Source organism: Lissotriton helveticus, chromosome 8 (genome assembly GCF_964261635.1).
Source record: "Lissotriton helveticus chromosome 8, aLisHel1.1, whole genome shotgun sequence".
Taxonomy (NCBI): domain Eukaryota; kingdom Metazoa; phylum Chordata; class Amphibia; order Caudata; family Salamandridae; genus Lissotriton; species Lissotriton helveticus.
The window spans coordinates 1,659,182,720-1,659,195,029 of record NC_136069.1 but is presented as its reverse complement, the minus strand read 5'-3'; the positions used below and the strand labels follow the sequence as shown (position 1 = coordinate 1,659,195,029).

The 12,310-nt window shown below is 47.7% G+C and overlaps 1 protein-coding gene across 2 annotated transcripts in view; it reads right to left on the bottom strand.

Annotated features, from left to right (window-relative positions):
• Positions 1-1,924: 1,924 nt before the first annotated feature.
• Positions 1,925-12,310, bottom strand: part of DNHD1 (dynein heavy chain domain 1) — a 659,975-nt gene continuing 649,589 nt past the window's right edge. For both annotated transcript variants that reach the window (XM_078658741.1, XM_078658742.1), the window contains exon 43: positions 1,925-2,354. In XM_078658741.1, the coding sequence (XP_078514867.1) occupies positions 2,004-2,354 (351 nt within the window). In that variant the 3' untranslated portion in view covers positions 1,925-2,003. The remainder of the gene's footprint in view (positions 2,355-12,310) is intronic.

Below are 12,310 nucleotides of genomic sequence, written 5' to 3'. Positions count from 1 at the left end.
TTTACAGCACTTTGTAAATCTGGGAACGTGTCCGGTTCCATGGATGTTGCTTGGGACACCCACAGCAACACCCATGGAACGCCCCTTCCACACAGAGTAATGCGTGAAAGGGGCCCATGATTTCAAGTCCATGAAAAGTCAAACAGGGTAACATTAAGTGGCCTTTTAAATATGGGCAGGCACACTGCGCTGAGGGTGTGTCTAGAAAAGTGATGCACGGGCAGCGCAATTGACTTGTAAACGAGGTTCTTAGGGCCTCTTTATGACTTTTTGCCGTAGGGCAGCGCAGCAGGCCTTCCTGCTGCGCTTCCCTACGGCAAAAGAAAAGGGCAGGAATGTGCAGTATCTATAAGATACTGCGCATTCCTGTCCTTTTCCCCTGTGCCGGCGCACAATGGGCTACCTACGCCAAAGCCGGCACCTTTGCACAATGGTGCAAGGGTGCCTGTGTTGGGGATGATTATTTTTGTACAGGAAGGGAAACCTTTCTGTACAAAAATAATCACAAGAGGCTTTTCCTCTTTCTACGTGTGCTGCAGAATGCAGCACACATAGAAAAAGGAAAAACAAGGAGAAATAAAGTCATTTCTCCTAGTTGCGCCTCCCCTGGGGAGGCATAAGCTTTTGGCACTGCCTCAGATTTACGATTTCTCGTAAATCTGGGGCAGTGTCAAAAGGCCATGGATGTTGCTGGGAACGCCCCCAGCAACACCCATTGCACGCCCCTTTAACGCAGAACACTGCGTTAAAGGGACTGATATTTATCAGACAGCATTAAGCCCAAAAAAAAGTGGCTTAGTGCTGCCTGATAAATATCACGTGGCTTCTGCGCCACGGAACGGCTCAAAAAGTGACGTTCCAATGGCGCAAGGGGCCTCATAAATGAGGCCCTTAGTATTTAAGGACCACCACTCGACCCCCTGGGTAGAGAGGTCCTTCGCTCCAGACTATCCTGCAAGGTACTGTCTGGGACGATTTTGGTTATTACCGGCACTCAGAGAAGATGACGCCTCTTGCCTGACAGTTATGAGAGCCGAGCACACGAGGGAGGCTGCCACCTCGGTGTGTTTGCCTCTCTCAGGGAACGCTTCCTCCGCAGCTCTTTTGGTAGAGACAGTCTGAGCTGTCAACAAGGTATGTAGAGCACAACTTCTCCCTAAGAAACTCTAGACTGCAAGTAACGCCATTACATGCTCTCCTAGGGCCAATCAATCAGGATTTGTATAGCGCGGCTGCTTCACCCTTGGGGTCTCCAAGCACATACAGGTATGTTTTAGGATTTTAGATGGTATTTTAACCTGTTAGAAATTTTCATTTTATTCTCATTGTTGACAACGTGCCTTCTTGCTGTTTTTATGATTTCTAGTGTGATTATTTTAGTTGGACTAAGAAACAGGTTTTGCCCTGTTGTAGTAAATGCTTTTAGTTAAAAGTGTCTTCTCTTCTTACTGCTGTGTGTGATACTGTGAAATAAGTTTATTGTTACCACGGTGTCCCTGGTCCCTTTCCAGTTATTGTTAGTTACCCAAAAGCAATGACTTGACTTCAAATATGTATTGGATGGGGTTCTGTGAGACTACAATAACCGGTCTTTCACACTCTGCTCTGGTGCACTGAGCTAAGTTCATCTGTGTAACTTGTGGGTGGGAATGCAAACTTTGTAGAACTGTTCCACAATACCACCTGCCAGCAATTAAAAATAAAAAAGCACTATGACACCATTCTTCTGGACCCTGAGTCACATGTCTGTGTATAGGACAGAGTGCTTCTTGTTCAATACAGATGGGATTTGGCGCTTCACCTAAGCACCCATGTACTAGATGCCAGCACATATGTCCCCATCTCAATAAAGGCCAGGGGATAATCCTCATTAATGCTTAAAGCCATGGATGCAGAGAGGCAAACTTTACACAGCAGTACAGATACTCATAGTTCATTTTAATAGAAATCTAATATAGGGCCTATACACAACGAAGCAAGACGTTGAGCTCCTGCTCTGGCTATCACAACACGCTAACCGCATGCACATGCCGCTGGCTACACACGGATGGGTCCATCTTGGAGGTGAGTGGCAGGAACATCACAACCTGCTCCTGTGCTCGAATCACTTCATCCCCAGCGGTGCCCACGTAAAGCGGGCACAGGTACTTCGGAAACACTGAGCTTGTACCACACTCCTGCGTAGACGTGCGGACGGCACGGATCCACACCTCAGGGATGCTGCATGGTTTGCTGGAAAGGGTCTCTTGTAGGATGGACAGCCTGGTATCCCAGAGAGCATTGCGCACTTCAAGGCCTGTGAGGTAGAGTCCATGCTGCAGGGCTGACTTTGGTCGCACACTTCTCTGCATGACCTGAAAATAAAATACAGGAAAGTCAGAGGCCTGCTCTCCTCTAGAACTCAAGTGGCACTTGCATCAAATCGTGTTTATTTCCCTTAAACGCAAATGTAATCACAGCCTTTAATGCCCACACCTTTAAGGACATTAACACTCACTTTAGGATATTGCACTACAAAAATACATATTCAAAAACAAAGTACACTAAGGGGGGATTTTCTAAAAAGCGCAGCCCCCCCGCGAGGCTGCGCCGCGTTGCGCGACAGGAAGGGAGCAGGGACGCGCCATATCTTCAGAGATATGGCTCTCTCCTCCCCTTTACCTTGCGCTGGCGCTGATTTCAGCTGCGGTGTGCCATGCACACACCTTGGTGCCGCAGCGCTAGGGAGTGTGCATGAGTGTAACATAGGTTTTGTACAGGAAGAATATCCCAAGGGGCCGAGGACCACTCCTGTTACCCTAATCTATGCGCTAGTGGCATTCTGTTCTCACTGTGCATCTGACTGAATAGGAGTGTACTGGCAGGCCCCTACACTGGCAATGAGGCCAGAGAATGATGCCTCAATGTGCTGACAAAGCGTGCAGTCTTGCAGAGCCCCAGCACATTCTGTCACTCACCTGCTGGAAGAAAGGGAACAGCGTGAAGATGTGGTGTCCTTCTCCCCCCCTGCCACCCAGCAACATACTGAAGTACTGGCCAGAGCAGGCCTGCTTTTCTAGCTACCGCCCCCCTCACAGCTGAAGGTATCAGGAGCAATGCACACCAGCAGCACTTCAGGCTGCAGAACCTTCCTGGTCATGTGCCCGTGTGGGTGAGCAGCTTTCCTACCGTGCCACCGGTTGGCAACCTATTGGTCCATTCTCCGGCCGGTGAACCGAGGCCATCTCTGAGAGACTTCCTCAGGTGAGGATCCACGTGAGAGGCATAGAGCAATTAGAGGTGTGGTACAGGAGAGTGCTGGCCCACACACAGCGAGGGGAACAGGGAGAGGCATTAAGTTGCCACCTCTGGATCATCAGAAGGAAATACAACGAAAGTGAATAAGAGTGTGTCGTACCGTACCACCGGTCCACACACCTCACTGGCGTCATCCTGAGAATCTCAAAAGAAAAAAATAAGTAACCAAGGTGGTGCGGGGGCGCACGTACACCTAGACAATGGTGGACGACTGCCCCTCGGCGTCAAAGACCCCCTCAACCTCAGCAAGCGCACATGCATCCATGACTGCACTGCCACCCATCAGTGAGCTCTGCGACCCCTCCACAGTGGTCTCACAGTGGAAAACCTGGGCTGCAAGGCTGAACAACTATTTTTACGCCATGTACAAAAATGCTGACATGGTGAAGTGATCATTGTTGCAATAATTCGGAGGCGAGGACATCTACAAATTGTTCAAGAACCTCCCAAACAAAGAGGAAGAACACAACTATAAAGTGGCAGTTGCAGGCTTGAATGTGTATGTTGACCCCCAGTTGCATCATAACTATGAGAGATTCAAGCTGCACCAGGCTCGCCGGTGGGAAAATGGAACCATTGACGGGTGTCATGAGTAACTGAGAGCTCTAGTCTGCAAAAGTGTGGATGATGACCAGACCAAAGAAGTTTGAGCCAAGATCATACAGGGCTGCAGATCGTCCACCATAAGACTGACCCTGCGGCAACGAGTCTTCAAGTTCGAGGAGAGCCTCATTTTAGCAAGGTCACACAAGCTCTCCAACAGCAGGGTTGAAGAGATGAAGGTGGCTTTTTCAAAAGGAGGGCCAACAGCGGGAGGGGTCAGTCGACTTGAAATCAAGAAAGAAAGAGTCGATGTGGTGTACAGATAGCTGATGGGGACACACCAGCCGAAGGCGCCAGGTACCAGCCAAAGTGAAGGCCAGAACTGTGCCTGGATCTCCATGTACCTGATGTTTGCCCAGCTCATGGGAAGTCATGCTCACAATGCAGAAAGAACAACCCTTTTGTTTGTCTGTGCTGGAATGGAAACAAAGGACGCAGGTCACAAGCCAATACATGCAAGAACCCAACTTTGAGGCAGCTAACCCTCAATGATGAAGAGCAAGATGATGGGACGACCTGGCGTGTAGCAGAGACGCACACGAGAGACTGTGAGAATGATGATGATATCTTCATGGTGTGCACTATAATGATTGACAGAGTCAAGGTGCCAGCCCTGATTTATACTGGAGAAAATACAAGTTATTTACCTGTACACTGTGGTTCTCCAGTATTGTTAACTTTTAAAGATTCACATGCTTGAATCTTCCATGTCATCCTGGAGGGAATCGCACGGTAACAGTAGAAACAGTAGTACTGAATACATTACTTAGACCTCCATAGAGAGAAAATTCAATTGAGCACTCTATCACCCTCATTTTATAACATCCAAAGTTCAGTTAATCACAGCAGAAACCTCAGAGTAACCCTCACCACAGAGCCACCACACCTCAGATTTCGAGTAAAAGTCTGCAAAAATATAGATACACTACTGAGGTAGAATGGTGAGCCTAACCAGGGAGGATTGCGGGTCGCATGTATTTATTTATTTATTTATAACACTTATAAAGCGCGCTATTACCAGTCGGTGTCCTGGCGCTGAAGTGATAATCCCCAGGGAAGGTATTTCCGGGAGCTAGAGGGAAAAGAGCCATGTTTTGAGATCCCTTCTAAATGCCAGCAGATTCTCGTTCTGTTTAAGGGAAAGAGGGAGGGAGTTCCACGCCAGCGCTGCTCCCCTAACAAAGCTCCTTCCGCCCCAACGCACCTTCCTGATCCGGGTGGTTTTAACCAGCCCTAGATTGGCCGACCTAAGTTGTCTACCTGGTCTGTACCATTGAAAATGATCCTGAAGGAACTGAGGGCCAAGACCATGTAATGCCTTGAAGACTATGCAGAGGGCCTTGAACAGAATCCGCTTCTGCACCAGGAGCCAATGCAGCTTCTCCAGCTCTTTGGTAACTGTGGAAAACTTGGGCAGTCCCCCAATGAGGCGGGCGGCCGCATTTTGTAGGACCTGAAGTTTATTGAGCACCCCCTGTTGTCCCTCGAGGAGAAGACTGTTGCAGTAGTCGATGGGTGACAGTACAAGAGCTGTCACCACCGTCTTCCTGCTTCCCTCCGGTAGGAAGGGGAGAACCTTCCTAATAATTCTCAGGGTCCAATGTATGGAGGAGCTCAGTGCCTTGACTTGGGGTTTGAAGGAGAGTTGGTTGTCGATAATGACCCCGAGATTCTTCACCTTCAAAACCGGGCAAGGTGGCGGTCCCATGTCAGTGGGCCACCAGCTGGGGCCCCAAAGACTGGTATTTGACCCAAAGATAAGCACCTCAGTCTTGGAGGAGTTCAGTTTTAAACAGCTTTTTGTCATCCAGGTGCTAACTGCTGACATACAGTCCTGAAACCTGACTGCCACACCCACCTCTGTCCCCGGGAGCACCGAGACCACAATCTGGGTGTCGTCTGCGTAAGATGTTAGCTCAAATCCAAAGGATCTAATCACTGGGGCAAGGGAGGATACATAGATATTAAATAAAGTGGGGCTTAGGGAGGAGCCCTGTGGGACCCCCCCTGGGAGTTCGAAAGATCTTGATTCGGACTCCCCCATCGCCACCACTTGTACCCGGTCCGTTAGAAAGGATTTCAAGATGTTAAGTGCTTGACCCTGGACCCCGCAGCCCTCCAACCGATCCACCAGCAAAGCATGGTGGACTGTATCGAAGGCCGCCGACAGGTCCAAAAGGATCAACACTGCCTGGCCCCCTTCATCAAGCACCTTCCGGACCTCCTCTGTAGATTTAATGAGAGCGGTCTCGGTGCTGTGACCCTCCCTAAACCCATGTTGGGCTGGGTCTAGGCCCTTGGAGTTACGCAGATAAGAGCAGAGCTGGGAATTCATGATTTTCTCAACCAGCTTGGCCGGCAGTGGCAGCCTGGAAATATATCAAAGATATTAATACTGGAGAACCACAGAGTATAGGTGAGTAGCTTACCAATAACACTGGACCATTAATAGACGATTCCTTAAAATGGCGAGGAACCTCTTCCTCATAAGGATAACACGCCTGAAAACATTCTGGTAGCTGAACAGTAACCAAGTCAGTGAAAGAATACTCTCTTGCAAGGTATGAGAAAGGATTAATGTCCTCTAATTCCTTATCATCCTCAAAGTCCTGACATGTAACTTTTTATTTGGGAAGTACTATAGGTAGGGCTAAACGTGCCGTCATTCTCAGACTCATGGCAATCAAGCAAACGTATAGGAGACAACGGAGAAATTTTTGAAAAATACGGAACATTTGAAAGTCCAAAATTGATTTTTTCTCCTGTTGATTGTGTCAACGCTGACATCACCACTGTCAGAGGAAAGGAGGGCAGCATCGTCAACCGAGTGGTCGTATACAGAGAAATTCTCTTAGACGGAGCAAGGCTCGTCCACGAAGGTCTCGTCGTCGGAGATGATCTCGTCGAAGATGACGCCATCGTCAGAGTTACCAGCTGGCCGTTGATGCTGTTGCTGTAAATGCTGTCGATGGCAAAGAAATCACCTCAGGTCTGACAGAAATAACTCTTGTCGACGACGCTGTCGACAGATGAGAAGAAAGATCTCTCACAGGGGTTATAGAAGCAGAAACTGGAGCAGAATATGATTTTAAAGTTACGTCTACCTGCTTTCTGTGGCGTTTCTGCTCAGATCTTTCCTGCGATTTCGATATCTTGGAGTCCCCTTGGTGAGAACAGGAGCTACCTTCTTTTCTTTTCCTGGAGGAAGAATGCTAATTTTCCTCAGTGTCAGAGCCAGATACAGAAACTGCTTTTTCTTCTGGAGGCAAAGGAGCAGCCTTCCTGCCCTATCCTTGAAGGTTTTGGCCGTGAAGGTGCAGCAGTATTTGCATTCCCTGGGCTTATGGTCAAGGTAGGGGCAATAGAGACATTGCTTGTGGGGATCTTCTGAGAAAAGTCTAGACTTGCCACAAGTCTTACAGGGCCTAAAGAATCTTTTTTTATCTGGCATTGTGAAAGTCACAGAAAGGAATACCTTGAGCTGAAAGCTGGAGGTCAAAAGTTGAAAAAGCCGACTCCCAATCACACGACATGTGGTAAAAAATATGAGGTGTGGTGGCTCTGTGGAGAGGGTTACTCTGAGGTCTCTGTTGTAATTGGATGAACTTTGGCTGTTATAAAATGAGGTTAATAGAGTGCTCAGTGGAATTTTCTCTCTACGGATGTCTAAATAATGTATTCAGTACAACTATTTCTACTGTTACCGTCGGACTCCCACCATGATGACGGGGAAGATTCAAGCATGTGAATCTATAAAAGATTCAAAACTGGAGAATCAGTCAACATCATGGATCTGCAACGGTTCAAAGCACTAAGCCATATACTGGCCCTGGTGCCCCCCACAGCTAAAATCTATATGTATGGTGGACACACCCCATTGCGTCTAGCAGAGTGATTGAAGTCCGTGTAGCCAGTGGAGACATTGTCAAGCACACAAAGTTACACATCACCAAGGAAGGGACAAGCATACTAATGGGGTGCCACACAGCAGAGGATTTAGGGCTTGTCCATGAGATGCAAGCATAGGAAGTGATAAAGTACTTTCCACAGATATCTGAAGCCACAGGATGGGCACTCGGGTCAAGCTGCACATTGACCCTTTAGTAAAGTCCATCGCCCTGTGTCAAAGAAGGGTGCTTTTTCACCTGCAACTACTGTTGGAAGAAGTGCTGCAAAAACTGGAACAGCAAGAGGTGATTGAAAAAGTAATCTGATCAACACACTATGTTTCCCTCAGCTGGCAGCAATCCCAAAAACAAAACAGATTAGGGCGCTTCCCTGCAAGGAACGTGAAGGGGCCCTCTCCCGGCTCAATCAAGAGCTCTCCGGCAAGAGTGCTGTGCTGAGGGGGCCCCCTGGCGCTTGGGGCCCCCCCACACCGCGGGGGCTGCGGCAGCCTGTGTTACGCCCCTTGTGGACATGAGGCTGCTCAACAAGGCAATCGCATGGAGTGTCACCTCAATGGATGCCATCATCATGGACCTGAATTGCGTTTAGTGGTTTTCCAAGTTAGATCTGAATACCAGATACCACCAACTGGAGCTTGACCTATCTTGCTGGTATATCACAACTTTCTCCACACACCTTGGCAATAGGTACCAGTGCTGCGAAATGTCACTAAAGTCAGGCGCTTCCAAGGGATGGCCACATATTGTGGGCGCATCATGCCTGACATAGCCATGATCTCGGAACCCTGAGGACCATCACTAAATCCAACAAAATCTGGAAATGAGACAGTAAAGCAAATGCATAGTTTCAAGGTGTGAAGACTACAGTGCTGAGGGATGCCACAATGGCATACTCTGACCCTCAACACATCAATGAACTGATTGTGGACGCCAGTCCCGTCGGCTTAGGAAGACTATTCTTGCATGAGACGGAGCTATGCCCAGAGTGAGCGAGAGGCACTGGCCATCCAATGGGCCTGCACCCATTTCCATTTGTATCTGTGCAGGAAGTAGTTGAGTTCCAGGAAATTGACCACTGGTCTCACTCTTTGCCGTCACGTCCAGATACCCACCACCATGAATCGAATGGTGGTCGGTCTAGTTCCAGTTATACATGTTTGACATCATATGCAACCCAGCTGATTATTGTTTAGAACACCTACTGGAAAGCAGGAAAGAAGAAACAGAAAAAGATGAACGGCTGAAGAGTGTTTGAGGATGGTGATGGAAGGGGCTTGCCCAAAAGGCCATGACACTAGAAGAGATTTAGAAGTGACAGAAGAGGATCCCAGCCTGCAGAAAGTGGCTGTAGCACCACACCAAACTACATAGAAATACTTCCTGATTCATGCCGGAGCATGGGACCCCCAGGGAAAAGCAAGTGATGACACAACTCTGGAGAGTGTGGGACAAGCTCAGCAGCACCGGAGTTGGACTCCTGCTCTGAGGCAGGCATATAGTATTACCACAAGCACTGTAGAGCTGAGTAATTGACATAGCCTATTAAGGCCAACAAGGAGTGGCGAAGACCAAAGCAATATGTTGAAGCAAAGTCTGGTTACCAGCAATGGACAGGGCTGTTGATGACAAGGTGAACTTGTGTCACACTTATATGTATATATGTATTTTGTATTTATAAAGTGCACTGTGACCAGAAATGGTATCCTGGCGCTAGCTAAACCACTATGTAAGGGAGTCAACTGGAATAAGTCTGAAGAAGAAGACCCTAACTGTTAGTGAAGAAAGAGTCACGCTTTCAGAGACTTTCTAAACATAAGCAGATCAGTATGGGATCTCAATGGGGCTGGCAGTGTATTCCATATCTGAGCTCCTCTTGCAGTAATGCTCAACCTCCTTTTTGAACTTTTTTAAATCTATACTCTTAGACATAGTTACCTGTAGCTGATCAGAGGAGTCTGCCAGGGGTATATTTCCTTAGTTTGGCTTGTAAAGGTGTTGGTTCTATTGTTGTGTAATGTCCTGTGTACAATACAGAGTGATTTGAATATTATTCTCTATTTAATAGGCAGCCAATAAAGATCTTTAAGGGCATTTGTAGCAGAAGAGTATCGGGGTCTATTCAGTGTTAGCTTTTCTGTGACTACCTGGATGAGTTCCAACTTTTTTACTAAAAAGCTTGGAGCTCCTAATAGAAGAGCTTTACAATAGTCCAGCCTCCTTAATATTACACCTTGCCAGATAAAGAGAGAAGGAGTGTGCTCTGCACCCGTCATGACGAAGGAACGCCAACCAGACCCGTGGATTCACCACAAAATGTATTTTGGGAGTTTTCGGGATGGGCGAACTACAGTTGTGAGCATAGAGAACCATTCCACATACTTGGAGCCGAAGAGGTCAACAGCCTTCCTGTAGGTGAAGCTCAGCCTGGAGAAGATGTAAGCCATGCTCAGCCTCCACAAGGAAGTGGAAATAGACAATGGTTCACCATTCCAAGGAGAGTTCAAATAGTACTTAAACTCCTTAGGGATGTTTCGCCAAAAGGTAACACAAGAATGGCCCGAAGTCAATGTGGAGTTGGATTTCTTCACGTGCACCCTCAATAAGACAATTTTGGATTAGTGTAGACCAAGGAGAACACCAAGGACACTGCCTGGACCAATTCCAGAGGGTGTACCTCCACATCTTCACAACACCATAGCATGCGCCCCTATTTACCTAATGTTTCAGAGGCCAAATTGAGACAGCATTCCAGCTAGGTATGCCTGGTAACCAACCACCCTGCAAGTGGTGGCAGTACAGGACAAGAGGAGAGCAATAAATGACAGTGCCAGCCGACATAGGAGAGCAGAAGTCCCCATGACAGAGGTGGGCGACTGAGTGCTAATAAAAGACCAGCACCCAGTCTGGAAATCCAGATCACCCTTTGAGAGAGACCCATGTAAGGTTACCTGTATCCAAGTAACTATGGTTACCATCTCCCGGGGAGGCGAACAAGAGTTCTGGAATGTGTCCTGTTTCAACAAAGCAAACTTTGCAGGCACCTCGACCGCGACATTGGATGAATCTTCAAACAATGCCAAGGAAGATGAAGCATGGACCCCAGAGAAGCCCGGCTGGGGTATTCTCAGCAGTACCCAGCCGGTGGGTGAGGAATTACCCAGAGGAGCCTGTCACCACCCTGCCACACCAACTCAGCCTAGGAGAGGGCTGGGATCGTCCCTTTCGAGTGTAGAGGAATGTCAGGAAGAAGTTTGTGATTCCACCTCCAGACCAACCCTGTTCGCAGTACATCACTAACAGACTAGGTGTGTGAGCTCGAACCCCAAGACTAGCAAACTGCATAGAGTAGGTGTCTTCATCCACTAACTTCGCATCTACATCACGCCTAGATACCTCACATGCACTTCTTGGCTGGGCTCGCCCAAGCAGATAAATAACAGGGACGTGGACCGCTCATGTTACTCTCATCTATGCGGTGATGTAATTCTGTTCTCCCTATGGGCCTGACCGACTAGTGATGAACTGGCTAGACCTCTACAACTGCCAAGATCCCTGCTCCTCATCTCACTCCCCTTCACCCTACTGCTGGGCACTGGAACACTCTCCTGGCCGACCCCAGAACCACTCATCTAGTACTGCAGCAGACACAAACTACTGAAGCCCACCTCATCAAGCTTGGAACCCATCAATAATGACACACAACCACTGCTGCCACTGTAAGCCACACAGGCATGAGCGTAAAGCCCTGCTGGGCCCAAAGCTCTGAAACAGTCTCCACATTACTTAATAACAACACCACAATCTATTTATGCTCTTCCCAAGCTGCTGCCCGGCCCTTTGATTTGTGACTTGTTTGTATGGTCTTTAGGTTCATAAAACCCACAAATAAACAAATAAAAGGTCACACTTATAACATCTTGCCCTTCCACACTGTTCACGTTTTTAAGGTGACAACAGCCTTTTGGACACTTCGCCTTACCCTGGCAGTGCTTGGTGGCATGAGGGACAGCCCTTGAACCACCAGCGAGTGAGGGTGCAAGGGTCTGTGATTTCCTTAGTCTTACTGTTGTCCTCACAATCTATGTAGTCCTTGGTGCCACCCTCTTTAAATAACCAAAATAACAGAATTCTACACCAGGTGGATTAGCGAGGAATATGCTTTTTGTTCCTCATGTTAAACGAAGCAGTCACAGGCATTCCAGCATTTTTACAAAATTACATTTCACAAGAACCAGTCATGGAGAAAACCATGAACATCATTTGACCCGACAACCAATCAAAGACTGGAAGTCCTCAACGAAGTTCAGGGAGCCCTTGAAGCTGACTCTGTTGAACATTTTAAGAATAAACAATTAGAAGTAAATCCCCAGCAGCCTTCCACTTGCTTACATTGTGTCAAAACTGGCCCATTGTTTAAAACAATGATTTAGAAATGAAGATATCAGTTTCTATGAAGCCTGGTTCATTATTTAAAAACAATTACTGGAGAACGTCATTCAATC